The sequence below is a fragment of the Trachemys scripta genome, chromosome 11 (genome assembly GCF_013100865.1).
Source record: "Trachemys scripta elegans isolate TJP31775 chromosome 11, CAS_Tse_1.0, whole genome shotgun sequence".
NCBI classification, from domain to species: domain Eukaryota; kingdom Metazoa; phylum Chordata; order Testudines; family Emydidae; genus Trachemys; species Trachemys scripta.
Window position 1 is genome coordinate 21222998 of NC_048308.1, and position 26439 is coordinate 21249436.

At 37.9% G+C, this 26439-nt stretch overlaps 1 protein-coding gene across 1 annotated transcript in view; it reads left to right on the forward strand.

Annotated features, from left to right (window-relative positions):
* The window catches only part of ARHGAP15 (Rho GTPase activating protein 15), a 398066-nt gene that overhangs the window by 250078 nt on the left and 121549 nt on the right, over positions 1-26439 (forward strand). Inside the window, exons 9-10 of the mRNA XM_034786034.1 lie at positions 1239-1361; positions 11657-11755. Coding sequence (XP_034641925.1) covers positions 1239-1361; positions 11657-11755 — 222 coding nt within the window. The remainder of the gene's footprint in view (positions 1-1238; positions 1362-11656; positions 11756-26439) is intronic.

A 26439-nucleotide genomic window follows, 5' to 3' on the forward strand; every position in this document is an offset into this window, starting at 1 on the left:
TCATCCCTCTTAGTGGACCACCGAGGGAACGGTAAATTTGTGGATCTCCTCTTCTCCATGAAGAATTGGGGATCAGCTACCTTTCTGGTGAGCAATTCTGTGAGGAGGTGCTCTCTGCAGTCCAAGGTCCATGAAAAGGAATGAGCTGGAGACTGAGTAGGCCAAGACACAGATATCATCCCCCTTCAGCCCTGGAGATCTTACTGGAAAAGATTGTACAGCATCTTGCTATATAACCTTTGGTTCACAGCCCTCTAGGTGACTTAGGGACTGCCAGAGCCAAGGCACAGGGAAACTGGAAAAGCCTTATGAGGGGCAAAAAATGGATATCTCTGGCCTCCCACAGATGTCTTAGGATGTGTGAGGTTGGGGAATCCGCACAGAGATTTTCTCACACAGAATCCCTACTCACTGCTTTAAACACAGGATGGAACAATATAGACATGGAGACGTGCTGAACGCTGAAGTAGGGAATATTTTGAGGTCCTGGGTATGCCTCTTGCCATCAGTATTGCCAATTTAGGGAGCTGTGACAGTTCTCTGTGAACACCCCAGCAGACAAGAAGTTATAGCTGATTTGCATCATCACGGTTTGCTCCTGTGGACTCTCAGGAAGTGAGTCCCACACCTTGCTGGCATAAACCACGAGAGAACTTAGCCCAAAGGTTTCTCAGTGCAGTAAATACCTAAATATAATAAAATGAAATATTTAGAATTGGAACACTTTTTCTTCCATAAATTAATGCATCATGCATATGTTTCTTGTCAATAAACCATGCTTTCTACAATTGTATTAACAATAATGGGATGCTAATCTGACTTGGCAAGGGGATTCAGACCATCACTAGTGCTGTGTCAACCCACCCCTTCTCATAAAAATAGTATCCCACTAATAACATATAGTACACTTCCAATTGGAACGGTCAGTTGAATAATCATCCATGTGAAACTCTTGGGATTCATGAACGTTTCACAAGTAAACTGGTGGCCATCCAAATATTTATGAGCAATAAATAATATGACTTCATGAATACTATTGAGTGAATGCATCATGTTTTTTTCACACAAATATTAATTAAACTCTTTGTACTATCCCACCAGCTATACTGCTGACCTACTGTGTGATTTCTCAAGGGTGGACATGGCCATTGTTTTCCAAGAAAATTTGCACAAAGTACTACTAGTTTTAAAAATGTAGCTTTACTAGAAATGTAGATTTTCTTTTCTTTTTTCTCCAGTTTTCAGACTGAACTACAGTGCCTCTGATACAAATGACAGAAATCGAGTCAAAAGCAGATTAAAGAAGTTTATCAACCGAAGACCCTCGCTGAAAACGTTGCAAGAAAAAGGACTTATTAAAGGTGTGTTTTCTCTTATCTATTTTTCTGATTAAAAACTGAAAGCTCATTAATGAGTGTTCCTATTTCACAATATTTTCATTCCTGTCACCAATTAAATGCATAGGACTATTTGGATTTTTCAGGTATTTCTTGCTAGATATTTTTTCTGCTGTGTATCAGAGAACTCATTCAGTTTTGTAAGAGTTTAGCTTTTCTGACTAAAAAAACATGTAGTTAAATGTATCTCTATATTGCTTGGCTTCTTCTGATGCTATTTTGGTGTGCATGTTCTAGAAACCCTCAGATTTCACACAATTGTACACCATCTACATTGTAAAGAAGCTTGCTATACACCAGGGGTCGGCAACCTTTAGCACGTGGCTCGCCAGGGTAAGCACCCTGGCGGGCCAGGCCGGTTTGTTTACCTGCCGCTTCTGCAGGTTCGGCCAATTGCAGCTCCCACTGGTCGCGGTTCGCTGCTCCAGGGCAATGGGGGCGGCGGGAAGCCGTGGCCAGCACATCCTTCGACCCGCGCCGCTTCCTGCAGCCCCCATTGGCCTGGAGCAGCGAACTGCAGCCAGTGGGAGCCGCGACCGGCCGAACTTGCAGATGCAGCAGGTAAACAAACTGGCCTGGCCCACCAGGGTGCTTACCCTGGCGAGCCGCATGCCAAAGGTTGCCAACCCCTGCTATATACCTTCATTGTCTAACCCATATATCTAGTTTTTTGTAAGATAAAATTATAAATATATATAAAGAGAGAGAGAGAGTGTATATTAGAAGTTATATATATAGAGAGAAAAAACATTGTTACCTTTTGTTGGTTGATCTCAGGAATGCAGTTTTCCAAAGTGTAGGTACTGTTATCTTATAACTGGTGGTATTCTGACCACCAGTGGTCAAGCAAGACCATATAATCAAATACCTTCTGGAACTGTGCTTGAAAAATTTGAACACTCAGCAATTAGTATGTGCAAAAACTACAACTGTATATGCAAACTGGCTAGCTATGGGTTCTTTGCCACAAGGCTTTGGCACCTCTTGGGTACCAGCAATTCTGAGCCAACAGCAGTCAGTTAGCAGTCAACACCTTTAGGGTTTAAACCTACCACCTTTGTCCAGGATCAAGGTGGTGGCAGAAAGCTGCCTTCACCCAGCCCCACACAGTGCACAGAGCAATGCTTGGGATCACCTCAGGATCTGACCCTTAATATCTAAAATATTATGGGGCAGATTTTCACAGTTAGGCACACACAAACATGTGCACATAAATTATTGATTATTTTGGGAGAGATTTTTAGAAGTGCCTAAAGAATTGAAAAGCACAACTTGCACTGAAAGTCAATGAGACTTGTGATTCTAGATCCCTTAGGCACTTTTGAAAATATTCCCCCACAAATATATCAGGTATTTGCAAACATAAATTAGTCACATGCACATTTATGTGTGAAGTTGTGTGCCTAACTTTCAGAATCTGTCCCTAATCAACTATTGTATCTCAGTATAATATGTAAGGGGTTTGGATGCCACTTTAAAAAGCACAATTTGGGTTGAGGGTGGGATTTGAGTGCATCATTTTAGTTTTTCAGTTATTACAGTATCAGAGCAGAAGCTTGTGTTGCAATTTATAGTCTTTTAATTTCTGTATTTAAGGGTGGTTTTTTTCAGTTTAATAAAGTGTAGCTGATGAATCTCCTGTGGTGTTACAAAGGGATCAGATGTGATCCCTACTAACAAATCCAGATTCATTAGCATAACTCAAATCCATCCTCTAATGTATCTCTGTAGGAAAACCAGATGCATTTGTTTTCAGATATAGTTGCATTAGACTCCTGATTCACTAACATAGCCTGGTTCTAATTGGGATGTTCCTGTATGGAAAACCCAGATGCATTATGTTCTGCCATAGAGAGTCAGGATCTGCATTCCCTAGCAGAGTTTTAATAATAAACTAATGTAACTGTACAGAAAACATGTTCGTTTTCTTCCAAGAAGATTCATTAGGATTAGGTTCTGGCCATGCAAATGAATCAGGATTCGTTAGCAGGGCTTAATTCCAATCTACAGTAAGTCTATGTGAAATGCTCATTTGATAAGGTTCCTTCATTGTCTTCAGTGGAGTTTATCCCTTAATCTGTTATAATGTTATGAAAATGCAGTTGCAGTGCTTACACACAGCCCACTTTTAAATGTTAATTTTTAGGCTTATATTACAATATTTTAAATAGCAAATTGCAACTATCCAGATTAAAAATAAAGGGCTTACAAATTTCATGTTTTAAAATGCATCTATTTTTTTTCCCTATAGGTGATTTAAATGGCTTCAGAAACATCACAAAACTATTTCCCCTATTCTTGGGGGGTGGGGGGAGGGGAATGTTGACCAATTTTTACGAGAAATTCCTCCAACTCTGAGGACATACATACTAACTTTAATCCCAGAGGGGAATACTTCTGTCGGAATTATAAATTCCTTAAAATAATTAATACTTTCAATAAAAGTACATCTGTAGCCTTGCAGGGTATCACAATGCCAAACTTATAACAAAAGCTGTTCTATGGGCTAGTGAAGAATTGATATAAATATCTGTGAAGCATGTGGTGATAATTACACCAAAGCAGTGGCACTGTAGGTGCTATGAAAACCTTCACTTTTCATCAAGTGCCATTCATATGTGCCAGGGGCACTAGAAAGCTTTCAAATCTGTATTGATTTTTTACTTTGTGTGTCACACTGGAACCAAAACTCCAATAAATTTAACACGTAAATTATAGGCAAGAGTGAATACATTTTAAGGTGGTAAGTTCACTTAAATGCAATCCTCTTCTCTGATTGTCACTGATGTGTGCACTCTTGGCCAGAGGACTCAACACATTTCTCAACTTGGGATACATATGCTTCAAAATTAAATTGTAGTTTTTTCTCCTGGGGTACTTTGATCCATCAATACAGTTATTAGAAAATCTGGAAATTATATAATTGTCACTAAACCCTTAACAAAACTTTGTTTTAAAGAAAAATAAGTACTGCATGAAGGAGAGTGGCAGATTCACATGGAAATGTGATTTGCACCTGTATTTTAAATATAAGGTTCATCAGACTCTGAAATGTGCAAGGTTATTTTTCTTGCTTTGCACTATCCCACTTACTTTCAGTGTCATCTAATTATTTGGTTACTATGGTCCAGATTTTTAAATGTATTTAGGTCCATGAAGATGCAGATAGGCATTTAATGGGATTTTCAGAAGCACCTAGGTGACAGACTCAGTGGAACATAGGCATTTAGACACTTTTGAAAACCCCTCTAGGCATCTAGCTGTATCTTTAGGCACCTAATAACCTTTGAAAAACTGGGCCTACATATCCTTCTGTGCAGAAGTATATACACCTCTTCCCCAATATAACGCGACCCGATATAACACTAATTCTGATATAACGCGGTAAAGCAGTGTTCCGGGGGGGAGAGGGAGGGCGGGGCAAAGCAAGTTCGCTATAACGCGGTTTCACCTATAACGCGGTAAGATTTTTTGGCTCCCGAGGACAGCGTTATATCGAGGTAGAGATGTAATTTCTTATGGAAACCTTAAACAATTAATGCCATTAAAATTATATGGACCCCGATCCTATATACATGAATTACATTCCTAATGTGAGTCGTTAGTGTTTGTAATACTAGACCATAATGATTTAATTATGCTGGAAGGTTGCAATATAACACTACTTTATTTCTTGGCATTCAGAATGATAACACACAAGAACCCAAAACACAAAGAATGAAATCAGGGTGTGCCCTAAGGCAGAGAGGCACAACCCACCCCACCTTGCACTAGGCTTGCTCTTTGCAGATTGACTGCAGAAGACCCAGATCATACATTTCCCTAAAGAGCCTCAGAGTCTGCAAACAGGACCAGGAATCGCCTCACACTTAAGTGATGGCTTGTAATTTCAACACAGCTTCCACTACAACACACCCTCCCCTCCACGTATACTGAATATATAGAAACTGCTTTTCCAGTGTCCCCCAAAACCCAGTAATTGTAAAATTGCTGTTTTGATGCTCATTTCAGTCTCTCTCTCCCTCTCTTTATGGCTATCTTCCCCTCAACATTTAAGAGGGTGGAGAGCAGATAATTTTCTCAACTTAGTCTATGATAAAATTTTTAGCAGTCCAACTCTCCAAATTAAGTTGTAGCAGGGATAGATCAGCATATATTTGCCTTTGGAATGCACTGCACTGCATCTCATTCAAAGCTTTGTCTTCCCAAAAACCTGTGGGGATGGTACTACCAGGCCACCTACTCTTTTTTCCAGAATTAGAACAGTGATGTTCCATTTTTCCAATGGCACTAATATTTTTTCCAACGGTGTACTTGTGCTTTTATTTGAATAAAAACATCAAAGAAATAGATACTGTAAGAGTTCTGTGAGAACTTGGCCATATTGCATACATACACACCAAAAATAATTAAGCAGTAACATTCTGAATGTGGCTGTGACCTCTGTGATCTTGTTTTAAATGTTCATTTTACAGCAGTATTGTCTCCCATTTTCTTGGTTTCTGCAGCTTAGAGTCAATAGCTCAGACTTTGGGCTGCACAAGCTGCGTGTGAAGAGTATGTCTGTCAGGCTCCTGGCAGTGGGCAATTAATAGCAATTAATAGCAGCTGTAGTTATCATTTTATATCTTACAATTTTGTTAGTATCCATGCCATCCCCTTTTGGTGTCTCATTTCATATCAGCATACAACGCTGTCACAGACACCACCATCTTGAATAGAAAGTTTAATGCGTAGATATCAAGGATGTGTAATGCAAACCATACTGCCAAACATATTATGAATATATTGCTCTTCTTAAAAATGCTTGTTGGTTTTTCATTCTACGCTATTGACTAACTGTCTGTGTTTGATGCATGGTTTACCAGCCTGATGTAGACTTATGGTTAGAGCTTAACTTGTTAGTTCTGCTTTTGCAGCCAATTCAGAATAACTACAGATGCCCAAAATATTAAAATTGACTGCTCAAATGGACTCAGTGTGGGAGTTTCATTGGTTTTAAATTGATAACAGCTGAAAGAGTGAATGATTAAAGCTGAATACAGGCATAGTATGCAGCTCCTTTGTTCAAGTTCTTGTGAACAGAGTCCACTGTATGAGAATTTCCTTTGTTACAATAAAGGATACTTCTGAATAATCATTAGTTAAAAATTTTAAATGATGAAGAGAATTTTAGGCGCTTATAGAGGGAATAATTCCTGAGAAGCTGGAATAAACTTTGAGAAGATGAAGTAGGTTTCTATTCAGAGGGGAGCATTTAAATTTAAGTAGCATTCCATAAGGTGGTAATTGTGTCTATTTCCCAGACATTTGAGTTAAATAAGCTGGATAGGAAACATAAACTGTCATAACAAGAGGTTAGAAGTGTTGTGTACATCCTTTTTTTTTTTTTTTTTTTTTTCAAGTCATAAAAAGTTCTGAAATGCCCTAATATAGATAAATCAAACAAAACCCTCTTTTGCTTCCTTTATCTATTAGGAACAGTTATTTGTTTTCATTATATGAAAAGATGTTCTAGTTACTTTCTTCTCTTACACTGATTTAAAATATTAATAGATATTAAAGAAGAACATTTTAAAGAGCAATAATTTATTTTTTCAATAAGTGAGTTAAAAAAAGAAAAGAAATATCAAATTGTTGCCTACAAAAATTAATTCTTAGCACTTGTATAAATGCTTGTTTTCAAAATACAGTACAAGAATAAATATATTGTACAAGCATATGAGTTATAAGAATATACATATTGTGATGTAAGCATTAGTATCTCCACCTTATAGACAAGGAAATGGAAACTCAGAGAAATTAAGTGACTTGGATCAAAGTCATACAGTGTCAGGGGCAGAACTTGGTTTTGACCTTAGGAGTTCTTGGCTTCCAGCTGCATATTCAGTCACTAAATAATCTTGCTTTTCTAAAATAATACTTTTTAGAAGGAAGTAGATTGGTTTAAATGTTTTCTGTAGCCTTTTTCATTGCTTAGAACTATAACAGTGGTGTGACAACTAGCCTCATGTCGCCCCATTTGTCTATCTGGTTCTTCAGTTGAAGACAATAATAATACTTAGCACCTATCTAAGAAGTATGACAAAGTGTGTTTCAAAACATTAACTATAACATAAGTAAATATTCATTTTTATAGGTAGATAAACTGAGGTTAAGCAGTTTGCAGATTCAAGAATAAAATCCAAAGGTGAAATCCTGGCCGCACTGAAATCTATGGGAGTTCTGACATTGACATCAGTGGAGCCAGGATTTCACCTCTGGAAATCCGACTTCTCTGTTCCTCGCTCGAACCACCATTCACTAAACCAATGTGTTTTTTTTCCCAAACACTTGGCTTCCTATTACTGAAAATGGTGAAAGTAACTTGAGATTCCTGGATGCCAGACATGATGTACTTATAGTAGTTACGGTAACTTGCTGAACCGTAAAGCATTAATTGTTCCTCAATTGTTGATATGTTGACTATCTATAGACAATGCAGTCCATTGCCCCTGTCACTTCTGACCTATCATTTTACAAACACCCTAGCCCCTCAAATGAGATACAGTTTTACATCTTTTTAATGTAATTAGCATCAGAGAACATACCATGTCATGTGAAGAATTTGATAGGTCTTCACTGAAATTTTTAAAACAATTAAGATGTCAAAGGAGGAAGTACTAGAACATTTTAATCATCAATCTCTGTATACATAATTACCACTGGCGGAAACTATAAATGTTTCATGAAGAAAACGTAACCTGTCCATTCTTTGTCACAAACATAACCCCAAAACATGTAACAGATCACTAACTTCTATGTAATTGCCACACATGCACGCGACCTTCTAGAATGTATTTCTGTGACCCCCAACCCGACATTCCTTGTGTACCCAGAAGTTTGAGTAACTCAATGAACTTTTGGGTTGTAAAAAAAATGCAGTGTCAGACTGCAGAATACATATATTTGGATGAGTTGGAATGGACCTTCCTTCATATTTTGACTCAGGAAATCCAGAACGCGTTTTCCTGTATCATAGGGCAAGCAGATTCAGCAGGCTGCAATAAGTTGGAGAAACAGGTGGTCACTGCCTAGTTCTTATTTCCAGTTCTATTCCTTTGGGGGTAAAATATTGCACATCATTGCTCCAAACTCCCTATTTAAAATGCACACTTTGAAAATCTAGTTCTTAGTAACTATGGCTTTAGACTCCTGGAGTTAGGCACCTAAATACCTTTGAGGATCTGGTTCTGTGTATCTGAGATGGTTTATATATTGGCTTGAAAGGATTACATTTTTATCAGCAACGTCACTGTGCATATACAAATGGATGAAAAATATTTCCATCAATAATAATAGACATTTACAGATAGGCAAAGTAAGAGAAAAGCTGCTTGAAAACTTATCACAGTCAAAATCCAGTGATGTAGGCTTTTGAATTGGCTTGTTACAAGTGGACTAGTGAATGAATAGTAAAATCAGGTGTGGTATGTTGATTCAAGGATATTTACTTCATATATTTTGACATGTGATGTTGATTTTTATGTTTTAATGGTTTATAAAGTTTTAACTTTTTGAATCTCAGTGTCTACTGTCATTACATAATTGTCTAACCCTCCCATAATTTCCTGCAACATTCAAAATTTAAATCAATAAAATTATTTTAAAAATAGAAATAAGCATATATTATCTGTCAAAATTATTAAAAAACGAAAATAAATTATATCCATTCTATTTATATAACTCTCAGTATGTTTTCCCAACACACAATTCATTCTAAAACTGTTCTGAGAATAAACACACAGATACACAGACACACACGGGGAAAAAATTATAATGATGTTTATTAATAATTATCTAGTGCAAAAATGTGCTTTATAAAAAATGAGGCCTGCGCTTTAGTTTACAATCTAAGTCTAAAAATTACTCAGATGATAAAAGTTTCCTTTTTACATGAGAAGGTCTGGGATTTTTTTTAATTTAAGTACTCCTATTTGAAAAATTTGAAATTAATAGTTAAAAAATACATACATAATAACATGTGTACATCACCAGGACCTGTCTATTTGCCAGGGATATTGAAAACCACTGACCTAGAGAGAAGGGAGGCTTTCTGGCTATTTGAAGACATGGCAGAGTGGAATTCTTGGCAGAAACAAGTTTTGGTTCTGACTCTTCAGTGCTGGGGACCATTTTCCTGCCCAGACCTGCACTCCCAGCATGTCTTTCCTTGCTTCCTTGCTCCCCTTTCCCAACTTGTTCCTCAGGCTGATGACCATAAGCAGAGAAAAGACAATTATATTGCAAGGGTGAGAGTTGAACAAAAGGAGGCAAGAGCTAGTGACCCTGTAAGGCAAACATATGTGTTGGAACTAGGGGCACTGGGGGTGCTACTGCACCTCCTGACTTGAAGTGGTTTCTATGATATACAGGGTTCACAGCTTGATTCAATGGCTCTCAGCATCCCCACTATAAAAATTGTTCCAGCACCCCTGAAGACAAATGACAAACATGAAGCTTTTGGCCTGCTTTGAAGAAGGGCAGGACAAGTTGTGGACTTCTTTATGGGAGGGGTGCAACTGAATTTTGGGTGAGTGTGGATATAGTTTTGGGAGAGCGAGACAATGCTCCTGTTCTGTGGGAGTGGAAGGAGCTGAGGTACCATAGATGAGTTTGTTTGTCTTTAGTACTGCTGTACAGAAAGTTAAGGATGACTATACTCATCCTTGGTGTTCTGAGTGTTAATATGGTGTGTTATATGTGCTCTCTTAAATTTCAAATTGTACTAAAAAAATCTCAAGTACAGAAGTTTTATCAAAGTCCTTTGTACTAATTTTCAAATTGTAGTACACTGTTGAAAAGGTATGCGGAGACTGTCTCTTTGGGTAAATAATGATAATGCAGTCAGATTGTTTGAACATTAAACTGCTCTTATTGAGTGATTTTCCTCATCTGTTTGATTCATTTTGATTCTAGATGACAAAATTCCCATTACTGAGTGCTCTTTTCATACTTTGTCAAAAATATAGAGTGGAGATGAGGTGGATAAAGCTAATTTGTAATCTGAGATATTTAACCTGGTTATGCTGTGTTTCGAGATGAACATCCTATGTCGATCAAAAGTTTAAAAGCATAAAAACTAAAAAGCAGCATTACCTAGTTAAACTCTAATTCAGTATGTAAACAACATGATTTACAAGTTCAGTCACTGAAGCCTATTTGCTATTCTCATCAAAAGTACATCTATTTTAAATACAAAAGTACAGAAAATGGGTTTTCGCCAACTGCCTTCCACACAAAAAAGAATACTAAGAGGAACAGAGGTGCAATTGACACTGGGAGTCAAAGCCATAACTACTAACAGTGTATTCCTAAATCCCCCAGATACACTAGACAAGAAAAATTATCAAAATAGTTTCTTTACAAGGACAACAAATAAAAAAGGCAAATGTAAGAAGAAAATATAACTTTGTTTCGTGTAAAGTTGTTGCCCTTAAAAGCTTTCAGATGTTGCTGTTAGAATTACTTAACATTACTATTGTGGTTCTTAAACTTTCCTGAACTTCACATAGGACATAGTTAGGGTGCACTGTAAATACTGAAGTATTTGATTATCTCAGGCAACTGAAAAGTTTTTTGGGGCAACCACTTATATACCCAACTTGTGGAATTCACTGCTGCAGGAAATGATGCAATCAAATACTGTGCTTGGACTTTTTAAAAGGATGGATAATTTTATGACCAGTAATTACAGTAGAGATGGGATTAGGCATTGATTCTACAAGCTAGTATGTCACTCAAATCCATGCACCAACATGGAGCTCCATTATGAGCAATGGGGCTCCATGTGGGTAGAGTGGGTGTGAGCTTTCAGGATCAGGGACATCATGATTTACTTTTGGATATTTCAAATTTGAACCAGACAGAGATCTGGATTTCAGAAATGGCTCTTATCATAATGCTGCACTGAACCAAAATCCCACACCTTAACATTAGACGGTTCAAAATACAAATCACAATTTTGTGGCTTGAGTCTTCTCTGTAATTTTCAGCAAATTATGTTTATAAGAGCAATTGTATCCCCACTGGGGCATAAAATAAAAACCGTCAGGAGTCAGGAAGGCTTTGGTACTTCTTTTATCTCTCTAACAACCAAACAGGAGTAGTTGGTTAATGCACAAGCCTTTGAAGAAGCGAAGAGCCCATTATTATAATCATGTATTTATTAGTTATTGTTTATCATGTTTTAATATATTTATCTTCTTTACTCTGTTTAGATCAAGTTTTTGGCTCCCATTTGCAGTTAGTGTGTGAGCACGAAAATTCCACAGTCCCCCTATTTGTAAAACGGTGTATAGAAGCTGTTGAAAAAAGAGGTGGGTAACTTAATATTCAACACTATTTTTCATTCCTGCAGCCATATTTACAACTGATGCTCTAACTTAAGAACTCCACTTGTCTTGCCAGAGAAGCCATGCAGTTCAAATTATACTTTAGTGATTCACTCAACTATTACAGATTCTTTTTTCTTTTTCTTTTTTTACAATAGAGATATTAATAAAACAAATTAATGCTAATTTTTGTCTCTATATTATCTGTTTGACATATTCTTGATTCAGTTGCAAACTTTTTGTGTGCAAGCCAACGCTAAAACATTCATAAAATGTCAGTAATTACAGTGCTAGAAGTCTCATAACATTCATACTAAGATCCCTTGTGGTTGTTATGCTGTTACATTTTTTGGTATGTCCCCAATGTTACCTAACCAAAACAAATGCCAGTCTAACTTGTAAGTAGTTTTAGAGTCTCTGTTACATTTTTTTCCTCTTCTGCATTTGGGTTCCTGTTTTTATTGATGTTATTCAAAGCTATAGTGCTGTCCCAAGGTTATGATGCACTTTCATTTGTATTTTAAGAGTTTTTCTTTCATCATAAATAATGACAGCAAAATAAAATATAATTAGGACATTTGATCTTTCTTCTTCTCTCATTGAAGGTCATTTTCATTGGAAGTAGATACAGAATCCTAAAAATGTATTGTATAAAAATGTGACGCTTAATCACCATTTCTTACAAGTTTACAACTTGTTCCAGGGGTCATGGGAAAAGTATATCTTGCAAAAGATAGTTTTCAAAATAAAGATGGGACAACCCAGTGCTGTTGTTGTCTAGAATCTGAATAAAAAAGAGAACCAACGGAAAAAAAAAAGATCTTTAGACAGTTTTAGAGTAGGAGAAAGCAATTCTAATTTAATGATTGTTAGCTGGGTTTATGTGAAGGGTGCGATGAAATTGGCCTAGAGATTCAAACTCCTAGAAATTCATGACTTAATTATGTAGAAAGGACTGCACTGGAAATACTGTTATTCCCAGAGGGGTAGGTAGACAGGAACTGCCAGAATAACAGAGCGGAGGTATCGTGCAGGGGGAGATAGTAGCAGTGGTTTTTGGAAGAAAGGAGCACAGACATCTGACAGGGGATGGGACAGGCAGAGAAATATAGAAGGGAGGAGTGAGAAAGTTTTACAGGGGGAGGAGGAGGAGGAGAGAAAAAGAGAAGCAGATTGCAAAAGGGAAAAATGGAGATTAGAGAGAAAATCAATTTTATTTTTCAAAATTAGCATTATGAAAACCCCAAACCTTGCCTAGTTTCGTGTTCCAATCTCAACTCAGGTTCATCGAAAGGTGCACTTAGTGTTTGCAGATGTTTTGAGTAGCCTGGGAGTAACCCAGGAGGAGGGAGGCCAAAGGTGCCTTTGTACCTCCCAAAATCCAGGCTACTGGGGTAATACAGCCCCTAATATAAGCCTCCCAGGGCATCTATAACTTATGGCATTCTTACCTAGGCTGCCTATGGGCTGTTCTTCAGCTTAAAATAGCCAGAGTGCAGAGCACTCCAGCCATGAACCCTCCAACACTGACCGTCCCTCCCTTACCTCTAATCCTTGATTGAAGAGTGACATAGGGCTACTTACACTGGCTCCATATTTCTGCACTTGAGGATTTTCCCTAGAACCACAGCAGACCCTTTACAACCCCTTTTCGTGCCATAGTGACATAAAGGGGGCTGCTGTGGTTCTAGGGAAAATCCTACCCAAAGATTTATACCATGATACTGGCTCTTGACGAATAAATAATAATTAAAATAGATGTATTTTACATATGCCTACACGTGTCTGTCCTGTATCTTATTATACCAGACACCTGGTCCTGTATCCCATGTAAATGGTCCCCAAAATGAGACCCCACTCTTGTGCAAACAAAATAAAAAGAGCTAAAAGTTAAAAAGAAAAAAGAAAGCTGGTATAAATCATTTGTGTGTTTCAGGTTCTCACTATCCTAGTGTCCATTGTTAATGCTAAATTATAACAGAAAAATCCAAAGTATGTAAGATATCTGTATGGATATCAAATTAATTCATAAGGATTAATAGGAAAATGTGTGTCACTGTTTCTATAGAGCAATTGATCCTTTAAAGCATTGCATTATTGTTCTTTGGTTCATGTGCTTTTTTCATAATTGCTGTAACTGTAAGCTAGTATATCATTTTAGTTAGTACAGTATGTAAATAAAAACTAATCTCAGTGGTATGAGATAAAATTTCATTGTGCTGTATTTACGAGTTTGTACTTGATATACATTTTTCTATTATCATTTTCTTGGATTAAGATCCTCGGATTTACTCATATTCTATTTACTCTAAGTGTTGTTTTTACTAAGTTCTGGCATAAACTATCTCAGAACAGCAGTAATTTATGTGAAGCTAAGTCCAATGTTTATGCAAGCTTCTGATGACATTTTATACTGGGGTTGGTATTAGGAAGCAGTATGTGGAGGTGCCAAGTCTCCCGGCATGGCTGAGACTCAACAGATCTAAAGCCCTCCTCCTAATGGCCAGATATGCCTCCAGCCAAGACACTCAACTGCAGAGTCATGGGAAATACTTATGTACCAATTATGGGAAAGGCACATTTAATGAAAACTTTATGTTTACTTTCATAGTCTTAGTAAGATGGCCTAAATGCTCAGAACAGCTGGCACATTCGCTGTTTTGGAAAATATTTTTTTCTCTTGTAGTTACTTTTTCTTTTTAGAAAATATATAATCTATATACTGTGCTGTATCAAGAAATGTTGCTTATATACTTCATTTAAAAAAAATCCAAAAAACAGATCTTATGAGTCCAGCCCTATATGTTGCCTATTTGAAACAGAAAGAACAAGACATTCATGCTTTGCTGGACAACTGTGCTGTTAACAAGATCATCTTAACCATCATGTTATGAAGGTGCTTATATGTCACATACTGTGCCCAATAAAACACTGTTTACGTTTTTCAATTTTAGCATATTGTGGCCACACATAGGAAAGAAAGCCTAATAGTGAGCTAAGTAAAACATACCATCTAGTATGTTTCATTATCTTTATGGTTTCACATTATACTGTCAAACCACAAGAGGATTTTCCAATACACTGAAACCATAGGGTAGGTAACTTGCTATTGGCCAGTTTTTTATCTTAGTTACACTAAGTGTATCCAGAATGCCTCCATTAAATCAATGGAGTTACTCTGGAATCAGACTGGTGTAACTGAGGTCAGAGACTGGTCCGCTGACTCAGTTGGATGTTTGCCTCTTAGCCAGTCATTTAATATATACGGAAAGGACAGGGGTTCTTTGTGTCCAGTAAACTTCTCTTCTCAGACCATAATGCAGCTCTAACTAGTTCACAAGCATTTGTTTATAAGTTGTGAACTCCAACTTTGTAATCTCTCATTTACGATTTCTAACTGTGGAAATGGAACTGGGTGCAGAGTGTCTCTCTTCGTGAGCCATATTTCAGGGTTGTCAAGATACTTTATCATAAATATTAAAATAAAATATTAGGCCCAGTTCTGCAAACCCTACATGAGTGGTCCATTGACTTAAAGTTTTCAGGAGCATGCTCGTTATTTTTTTTCCTATCCATTTTACTTGTTCCTTCTTCAATATTTGGTGAAATGCTGTCCCTAAAATTATGAGGAGCCCAACCTTGATCCTTTTCAGTCAATAGGACCTTTGCTACCAGCTTAACTGGGGGAAAGAGTGGACTCTTGGTGTCCAGTCTAGTAGCCCCTACAGAGAAAGCTTCTATTATTTCCTTACGGCTAGATGGTAACTGAACATTCTGCCTCGAGTAAGGTTGGTGTACACCTGATGGATACACTGAGGGAAAAATTGTGAGTGACGGAGTCACAATTCTTCTCTTGCTCCCACTTTCTCTCCGAGTGGGAAGAATCATAGAATCATAAAATCATAGGATTGGAAGGGACCTCGAGAAGTCATCTACTCCAGTCCCCTGCACTCATGGCAAGACAAGTATTATCTAGACCATCCCTGACAGATGTTTGTCTAACCTGCTCTTAAAAATTGCCAATGATGGAGATTCCACAACCTCCCTAGGCAACTTATTCCAGTGCTTAACTACCCCAACAGCTAGGAAGCTGGGGGGAGGGATAGTTCAGTGGTTTGAGCATTGGCCTGCTAAACCCACAGTTGTAAGTTTAATCCTTGAGGGGGCATTTAGGGCTCTGGGGCAAAAAAAAACAACTGTCAGGGACAGTACTTGGTCCTGCTAGTGAAGGCAGGAGACTGGACTCAATGACCTTTCAAGGTCCCTTCCAGTTCTATGAGATAGGAATATCTCCATATTATACGTTTTTCCTAATGTCCAACCTAAAACACCCTTGCTGCAGTTTAGCCCATTGCTTCTTATTCTATCCTCAGGGGTTAAGGAGAACAATTTTTCTACCTCCTCCTTGTAGCAACCTTTTATGTACTTGAAAACTGATATCTCAGTCTTCTCTTCTCCAGACTAAACAAACTAATTTTTTTCAGTCTTCCCTCATAGGTCATTTTTTCTAGATCTTTAATCATTTTTGTTGCTCTTCTCTGGACTTTCTCCAATTTGTCCACATCTTTCCTGAAATGTGGCACCCAGAACTGGACACAATACTCCCATTGAGGCCTAATCAGCGCAGAGAAGAGAGAAATAATTACTTCTTGTCTCTTGCTTACAACACTCCTGAGAATGTTTGCTTTTTTTCATCAGTGTTACACAGTTGACTCACATTTAGCTTGTGATCCACTATGACCCCCAGATCCCTTTCTGCAGTACTTCTTCCTGGGCAATTATTTCCCATTTTGTATGTGTTCAACTGATTGTTCCTTCCTAAGTGGAGTACTTTGCATTAGTTCTTATTGAATTTCTTCCTATTTACTTCAGACCATTTCTCTAATTTTTTCAGATCATTTTGAATTTTAATCCTATCCTCCAAAGCACTAGCAACCCCTCCTAAATTTGTATCAACCATAAACTTTATAATTACACTCTCTTTGCAATTATCTAAATCATTTATGAAGATATTGAACAGAACTGGACCCAGTACTGATCCCTGTGGGACTCCACTCGATATACTCTTCCAGCATGACTGTGAACCACTGATAACTACTCTCTGGGAACAGTTCTCCAACCAGTAATGCAACAACCTTATAGTAGCTCCAACTAGGTTGTATTTCCCTAGTTTGTTTATGAGAAGGTCATGCAAGATGGTATCTAAAGCCTTACTAAAGTCAAGATATACCACATCTACTGCTCCCCCCATCCACAAGACATGCTACCCTGTCAAAGAAAGCTATTAGGTTGGTTTGACACAATTTGTTCCTGACAAATCCATGATGACTGTTACTTATCACTTTATTATCTTCTAGGTGTTTGCAAACTGATTGCTTAATTATTTGCTCCATTATCTTTCCAAATACTGAAGTTAAGCTGACTGGTCTATAATTCCCCAGTTTCTCCTTATTTCCCTTTTTATAGATTGGCACTATATTTGCGCTTTTCCAGTCCTCTGGAATCTCTCCCTCTTCCATGACTTTTCGAAGACAATCGCTCAGATATCTCCTAAGCCAGCTCCTGGAGTATTTTAGGATATATTTCATCAGGCCCTGGTGACTTGAAGACATTTAACTAAGTTCCTTTGCCTCTCTTCATGGAGCAGTTTACTTAGTTACAGATTAACTAGGATGAGGCCAGAGCTCCCTACCCATTTCTGCTTGTTCCCAGCAGGGAATATTGGATGAGTAGCTGGAAACACAATCTGAGCAGGGTGAAGCATTTGAGTGAGGGAAGCTTGTGACAATCTAACCCTCAGCTTATACAGTAATTCACAGACTGTGCAGTCTTGCCAAGGGTGGGGCTCTCATCTCAAGTTTTTATGTCTCTATGCCAGGTATTATTTCCAGTCATTTCTTGAATCATTTGTTTATTTTGTTATTTGTGGACCCTTTAAAGTTCCACTGGCTGTTTTTAAGTAAAACTCATTTTAAAAAATTAGAAACGTCACTCTGTAGTACCTAAACAAAATGCCAACCAGTACCTTTTCATAGCAAAACTTTATCATGTGGAATTGATCTGATATTAAAATATTTTCCAGGGATGATAATTTCTCTGTGTCACAATAAACTAACAGATCGAATACCTAAACATGTTGTTGTGCAAACAGTATATTTTAGGTTTGTGAAGGAATGGGACTAGTTTTCCAGAGAAATTTGATTTCATTTATCTTGGCATCCATCTATTGAAACATGGTTTTGACAATTCATTCTTCCCCTACATTTACAAATCCAACTTGCTCTGCCCAAATCAATTTAAATGACTTTAAAATGATACCATCAACTCCACAATTGATGATTACAGGTATAGGTTTTATTATGAAGTGAACATTGTAGACATTGTTTTTTCTCTTTTTTTTGGAGCACAATATGCTGTGACAGGAATGATACATAAAATTGCATATTTGACTCAGTGCCGAAAAGCCACCCTGGGATCCATAACCTTGCCTAAAGATTTAAGAAAGACCTTTAGTCCACTTCTGAGAAGGTTCTTAGCTCAGAAAACTTTATCTCTCAACTTTGCTTCTTAGCAGCTGTTATGTTTTTTGCTGTCATTTGTTTGACAGGATCCAGTTATAGGTTCCGATGTCTGTTTAAAGAAACAGGGAGGTTGTTGGCTTTAAAATTCCCTACTGCTTGTGTGTTCAACATTTTCCCAGGCTTTTCTACATAGTTTGCCAAGCAAAGGGACTGACCTTTTGTAGCAAACACTTTTTCATTTCTAAATGCTCACTTTGATTTTTGTCCCATTTTATGCTCATTCCAAACTGTTTACAACCCACTAAAAATGACTGTGAATTATATGTTTGTGTAATGGATTCCTTTTGTGGTTGGAGTCAAATGTTTACTTTGAACAATTAGTTATCTTTGGGTAGATTATAGTGACCTGGAAAAAAAAGAGCGGCTAAAATTATTATGGTACCTTAACTATTTCCTTTTGTTATCTTCTATGTTAGTCTAACATGTTATTTACCGAGCTTCATTGCTCTGAGCTTACAGTGAGAAAATCACATTGAACAGGAGCTGTGACAAAACCTCTACTGGTAGTTCTGCTCAGATTTGTTGGGCATTCTATTAGGTTATGGCTAGACATATATTTCAGAAGTAACTGTACCTCCATTTTGAGGTGCCCAACCTTAAAAGAGCCTGATTTTCAGTAATTTTTGAGCAGCTGCCCTCTGAAAATCAGACTTCGTAAAGTTGTTTCAAGTTGGGCACCCCAAAATCACTAGTCACTTTTGAAAATGTTGGCCTGATTGTCCAAAACTGCATTCTGATTGGCTGGGATATCATCACATAAACACAAATAAAAATCCCTATTTCACTATGTTCAGTGACTGACGGAGAAGATTTATTGGTAGGGACAAAAATAAGGTACCTTGTGGGATGGTAGTGAAGCGATGCAGTCATCTCCACCAAGAATTTAGGACCATCACAAACCACACCCCTTTCTGCTCCAAGTGCAAGGCACATTTCTTTGACCTTGCCTTCTCTAACATATAGCAGCAAGTATTTATATTAAACATACACACACACACACACTACTAAAACAGGACTCTCCACTCCACCTGCTTCTCCCTCTAGGAAGAGGATGAGAGAACAAACAAGATATGAGAGATGTGTAGTCATGTGCTTGATGGACAACTGGAAGTTGTTCCAATATTACAGTGATGAGCACAGTATAAGAACGTAGATATAATAGAATATAATATGAATAGATCCTGAGGGAGAGAAGCGATGAAGGTGAAAAATGGCAGTTTAAACTACCCTGCCCTACAAATTACCAAGATGCCATTTTGGCAGCAGCTTGTGGCCTTTTCATCTGCTTTTACTCACATTCTAAAGGAGAAACTGGGAGTCCAAATTGCTGGGGGATTTTTTTATAAAAGAAAGTGAGACAAAAGTAGCTGTTGGGTCATAAATTGCTCCTGAAAGTACAGCTGCATTTCTGGGGGACAAATTAAGCACCTAAGAGTCCAAATAGTCTATGGAATTGAATAAATGGAGAAAGTTAAAAATAATTGCAAACAATAAAGGTGACTATGTTCTTCCTATTTTATCCTTTTCCTAGGAACTAATTTTTATAGTGGAAGGATACATTTAGCAAGACTTTAATTTTTATTTTTTAATAAAAATGTAAAATTAATTAGCCATATCTAATAATGGCCAGCCATTAGTAGACACTTTTGGGGTAGTTGACGACACAAAGCTAGGGCAGCCAAAGTATGTACGAATAGCCTACTCATTCACAACTTTTCATAGTTTACCAGTGTATATAGTAATATGCTATTGTTATTAGATTTGTACTAAATGACCCATTGACCCATGGGGCATTGGGTTAAGGAATGATGTTAGGCCAGTTCCTGAGCAGGAGCAAAGACGTGCACAGGGCAGTTCAAGAAGAGATGTGTGAATCCACCTTTGTGCTCCCCCAGTCCTGGGTCTGTCCAGATGCCAGCTAGTCCCAGACATAAATTAGAGTAGCAGCATCTGACAGTTGTCCCAATGGGGCATTTTGGAAGCTGGGAATCAGGGGGAATCCCTTAGTGATCAGCTACACTGTCTTTAGGGAAGTTTTACACCACTGTCAGAGTGCAAATTTGCTCTAAGGCACCGCAGGACATGGGCCATGAATTACAGTTTAGAAGTTACTTTGCGCCTTGTTTTCCCTTGTATATCTTTTATTGTTGCAGGCTTTTCTGTCATAAACACAGGATTTCATCCATGAATAACAAGCAGTTCATTTTCTATGATTTCATTCATTTATTTGGAATACATTTATTTACTTTTTCTTTCTATTAACATTTTTTTCTATCTTTGCCCCTGTTCCAGGCCTACAGTTGCTTGCTTGCTTACTTTGATATACTTTTACATACTGCTTCCAGTTGCCTTAGAATTCAGTACCCTGAAAGTGCAGAGATCATATTGCTCCACTAAACTATCTGATCTCCTAGTTCTGCTAATTTTTTTTACTGTTCATTCTTTCCCACTTTGGGATAATCTATTATAGTTGGATCCAGGCACACACTAAAAGCTAATACTTCCGTAAAGAATGTGTAATTTGTACTGTTTAGCTTGTGATGAGATTCTTGGAGTCTTTTTATGATTCTATCTTGTTCCAAGGAGACTTCTCTCCCTACTTTTATAAGCACTGAGTGGGGGGGGGGGGCGGGCAGGGAGGGAGAGAGGGGAACAGAATCAAAACAAACTGATAAAAAAAATTACATGCTGAAAAAAAAATCCAACAGTTCAGCAGATAAACCCTTTTTCCAGGGCATATTTGTGGAATGAACAAAAATGTTTCTGAGGGCAATGAACTATGTTTACTTTAAAGTGGCCATCAACCATAATCTTAAATGTACAGATGAATGCAATGTGAAACAACTGAACAAAGTTCAGAGAAAACTCCTTGCAAGTTTGTGATTTAAAATGTTGTATTTTTACTTCTGAGTAGAAATTAACAGCAGTTTAGTTTTGTGCAAATGTATTGGCAAGGATTCCTCAACCAGTTCTATGTTCAGACTCATGCAATCCCACTATAGCCACCTTTCTTAGAGCATGAGCCAGTTAATAGTGTTGTGCGAGGTCCAAGATAGAATTGGCTCTGTAGGGGTATTCACTCTGGGGCCTCTGTGTCTGCTAGAAAGCCACATTCTGAGTCTGAAAAAAAATTGTGTCAACAGGAAACATCAAGCAATGGCAAATTGGGGAAAAGAGGGAAACAGCAGAATAAAAAAACTGAGTTTTCACAGTACAGAATGGAAGAAAAAATGTATTTTAAAATTCCCGAAGTATATAATGTAAGCTAGACAAAAGAAGTTAGACATGAACAAGGTAATGGAAAAAAGACAAAGCTTTTGAACCAGTTGACATCTTTGTCATAGTTACCTGATGCCTGCTTCATTGACTAATCTGTTCCAGAGAAATGTATCCTCCTTGCCCCCTTGCCAGTATCAACAAGCAGACACTGAGTGCACCACAGTAACAATTGCAGTGCCTGGGCCAAATTCATCTCTGCTGTAAATGCAATGCTTTCACTGGTGTTAGACCAGGAATGAAATTGAGCTTTTGCCTTTTTCTAACATGGTATAATTGATCACTGTGTAACCTTTTATAAGGAGATGGAGATTTTATGTTCAGAATTTTCCATGAAACCTTTCTCAAAAAGTAAACCCACTTAACTTTTGAAAATAAAACTGAGTACCATACAAAGGCATCTAAAAATTAAAACAATTTCAAAATACATTATAAATGAAATACGTGATATTGACACATGTTAGAGCCAAGACTCTGGAGAAAATAAAACCAAATAAAACCATTTTCTCATTGGCTTACTCTACGTCAATGAGAAAATGAAGGCCCTGACATACCTCTAGTCAGAGCCATATGAAGGGAAGCTCATTCTTGAGAATATCCACCTCCCAGCCACAAAAAATATTAAAGAATAAACAATATTCTCCCTTCCTCCTCACAATCCAGGATGTGAGACACAGTGCTATAGCTTAGAAGCAGCATTTATACCATCAAGCTATGTGTTTCCACTGTAAGTCCCTATATTAAGAACTTAATAGCTCAACCATAAAAACACACTTTGGGCTAAATCTTGGAATGATGAGTCCTCCCTGGAAGGAAATGTTTACAAACTGGTGGTTTCGGATTCTTTTTCTGCCCCTGTTCCTCAGAAATGGCTTAATGATTTTTAAATAAAATTATATATGCAATTATTCCTTAATGTAGACTAACTGCTTTTTGTATTTTGGAAAAATAAATATTATAGTACCTGGGTTGATATTTTTTTAAACGGAAGTGCTACTGCAATAAAAGGAATTAAATAAAAACTTTAGTATGTCCATATAGCACACAATGGGGTGGATTTCAAAAATGTTTAGACTGCAACTTGCAGGAACAACTAATTGTTGTTGTAGTTTTATTACTGCAGTTATTTACTAGAGCAGTTTACGTCATATCAATGGCTAACCATGTGATTTGAGAGGATTATCAGATTGATGCCTAAATGAGAATTGATCTCACAAATAATTTCAGGGGCAAACAGGCCAGGTTAAAAATCAGGCCCTATGGTTGTTTCTGTAACTCAATTTACACCCAGTGGATTTATGAAATTTACATTGCATGGAGTTAATAATCTGGTAACTAAGAAATCCCTAAATAGGCTATTACATGTTAAGCCATTATGTGCTATTGAATTCGTGTTTCTTTTAGAGATCCCCAAATTAGACATTAACCTAATAGACTGCTCTAGTTCAATCAGGATCCTAACAGATTATTGGTCCAAGAAGTGTTTTTAAGAATCCACATTGTAATTATATATACCAAATTCTGCTTGGTTACATGCAAACAACCTCATTGGTTTGAATGGAGTTCTACACAGAATGTTTCCTTGTCATTTCATAATAAACCACAAATATATCATTTAGAGAGTGAATTGACCTATTTGATCATCTAATCCATCTGTCAATGAAAGATTACTCCATGCAGCATATTTTCTGGTGCCTTCTCCTGCCCCGTTTTAAGTAACCAAAGCGATGTTTTTTCCTCCACATACTTGGGAGACTATTCCATAGTCTAATAGATCTTACTATTAGAAAATATTTCCTGATGTTCATCCTACATTTTGATTGGCTACATTTAATTTCTTTCCACTACTCCTAGTTGAACTAACATAGGACCCAATCCAGCAAAGAAATTAAGTAGATACTTAACTTTAAGCACCTGAATAGTCCCATTAAAGTAAATGGAACTATTCACTTTCTTAAAGTTAAGCAAATGCTTAAGCGCTCTGTTGAATTGGGGCTTTATGATGCCCTGAACAATTCATAAATCCAGACCAGAAATTTTAAGATTCCAGGTTTTTCTCAGGGCAAAAGACGTGTAAATCAGTTGTCCAGATCGTGGCCAGCCCATATGCACAGGTACCAAGGAAATACAAACATTCCTCTGCACCTCCAGAATCCAAAAGAGCACAGGGATTGATGCAGCAGGTTGATTGATTTAACACCAAGTGGAAAGCCATGATTTAAATAATCAATTGTAATCAACATTTCCATTTGGACTTCAGTTATTTTTGAAAGAAAGGTGCATTTTGACTGGTTGATATACCCATTAAAACATGTTAATTTACAACGAAATAGAGCCTTTACACTAGATTTGGTACATCCTTTTGCTACTAAGGAGGTTATACAATGACTATATACATTTATCTAAGCAATTATGTCCCTTAATATTTTCAGCTTCTTATTAATTGTACATTTTAGTATATTAAAATGATTAATGATAAATGGTTTACTAGATAATTAACTTTTTGCTCATGATTTGTGTCAAGCTGCATTAGGACAATAACTGGAATTTCTTCTCTGAGTAGTGTCCCTATGGGTGCTCCACTTCAGGGGCAAACCTCTCAAGCTCGTGATTGCAGATTTTTCGTTAGCAGTGTCCGTTTGGCTTGGGTGTGTGCTCTATATAACCTCATGCAGTGCTCTGAGGGTATATAAAGCTTTGTGGGCAAACCAACCTCAGTTCCTTCTCTACTGCTTCAGCCTATCTGCCTTGGATGTGCCTCAGCATGTATTAGTTAGGTTAGTTATTCTAGTTAGTGTTAGTTGTTGTTAGTATAGAATTAATTAGATAGTTGTGGGAGGTTTCAGTTTTTCCTCTCCCCCTTTTTTCTCCTCCATTTTTTTCTGGGGAATTTGGCTTGGCTTGGCTTGGCTTGGCTTGGCTTGGCTTGGCTTGGCTTGGCTTGGCTTGACTTGGCTAGGCATACCTGGCTCACCAGGTTTCAAATGCTGCCTCTCTTGTCTGGAGGCTATCCCAGTCTAAGTGTATCTATTGCTTAGGAGACTCCCTTAGGAGGGCCACACTGAGGTTATACTTCTACAAACAAGAGTAGATTTAGCAGGTCTCAAACTGCCCAGAGATCGTGCTTGGCTCAGATCTCTGGTTTTCACAGAACTGCCAAATCCTCTAGAAAAAGACAGAGATTCCAGAGGAAAAGAGCTTCCCACCCTCCTTCAGCTAGTACCACTTTACCATCAAAACAGCCATTTTAATGAGTTAGTCGAGGGCTTGATTCCTCCCTCACCTCTAGTTTGCAAGCTACAACATTTCGCACTTTTGGACAGTGCCTTTCCCATTTCCAATGGACCAGGAAGCATATTATAACAGACATGTGGCTCATGGAGGTTATAATATTGGGCTACTCTATTCACTTTACATACCCCCTTCCCCATCCCTCTTCAGGGATCCTGCTCATGAAACTATACTATAAATCAAGAATTACACTCTCTTCTTTGTTTAGGAGCAGTAGAACCAGTCCCATTCCCTCACCGGGGGAAAGAGTTTTATTCAAAGTATTTTCTTATGCCAAAGGAGGACAGAAGGTGGAGACCAATCTTAGATCTAAGACAACTGAACATATTCATAAAGTCTCAAAAGTTCTGGACGGTGACTCTGGCTGCTATAAACCCTTTTCTAGAGACAAGAGTTTGGTTTTTGACCCTCACCCTATAGGACACCTATGTCCATATAGCGACACATCTTGCACACGGGAGATAGCCACACTTTACCATTGTCCAGGATCATTTTCAATACTAAGTATTTTCCTTCAGCCTCTCTTCAGCCCCCACGGTGTTGTCGAATATTTTAAAGGTAGTGGCTGCTTACCTTCAGCGAGAAGCAATTTAGTCTTCCTATATCTTGACAACTGGCTACTTAAAGGCTGATCTTACGAAGCAGTACTAACTTCCACCCAGATAGATCTCTCCCTCTTCTGAGACTTGGGTCTCCAGCTAAAATTAAAGAAGTCCAAGTTAGTCCTTGTAGGGAGAATTCAATTCAAAGGGGCATATTTGGATTACTTGGCAGTGTGGGCCTTCCTTACCAGAGACAGATACCTAACTTTATCGAATTTGGTCAGGACAATTCAAGGAAGCCTGCTGTTTGCAACTTCTGAGTCATATGGTATCTTTCACCTTCATGACCAAGCATGTAAGATTACAACTCTGCAGCTTTCAGGGCTAGTTTGGGAGGACCTATTCCTCAATCAGAGACAGCTTGGACAAACAGGTTTGCCTTGAGTAGTCAGTAATCGAGATATGGAAAGACTAAAATTGCTTCTCGCTGAAGGTGAGCAGCCTCCAGGTGAGGATTGGTGGAAAGATCAATGCAATGTCTGCACAGGCGTCCCTTTCATCTGCCCAACTCCAACAATAGCTGTGACAATGCATCATGGTTAGGGTGGGGAGCACACTTCAACACACTTGGGGCAGATGGATACATCAGGAAACCATCTTCATATCCGATTGTTGGAACTCAGGGCAGTCAGGAATGCCTGCCTTCAGTTACTACCCCTCATCAAGGGCAAATCAATCAGAATCATGACAGACAATGTGACTTGTTTCAGAATAGCAGCCGTGTTAGTCTGTATCCGCAAAAAGAACAGGAGTACTTGTGGCACCTTAGAGACTAACAAATTTATTAGAGCATAAGCTTTCGTGGACTACAGCCCACTTCTTCGGATGCATACCGAAGAAGTGGGCTGTAGTCCACGAAAGCTTATGCTCTAATAAATTTGTTAGTCTCTAAGGTGCCACAAGTACTCCTGTTCTTTTT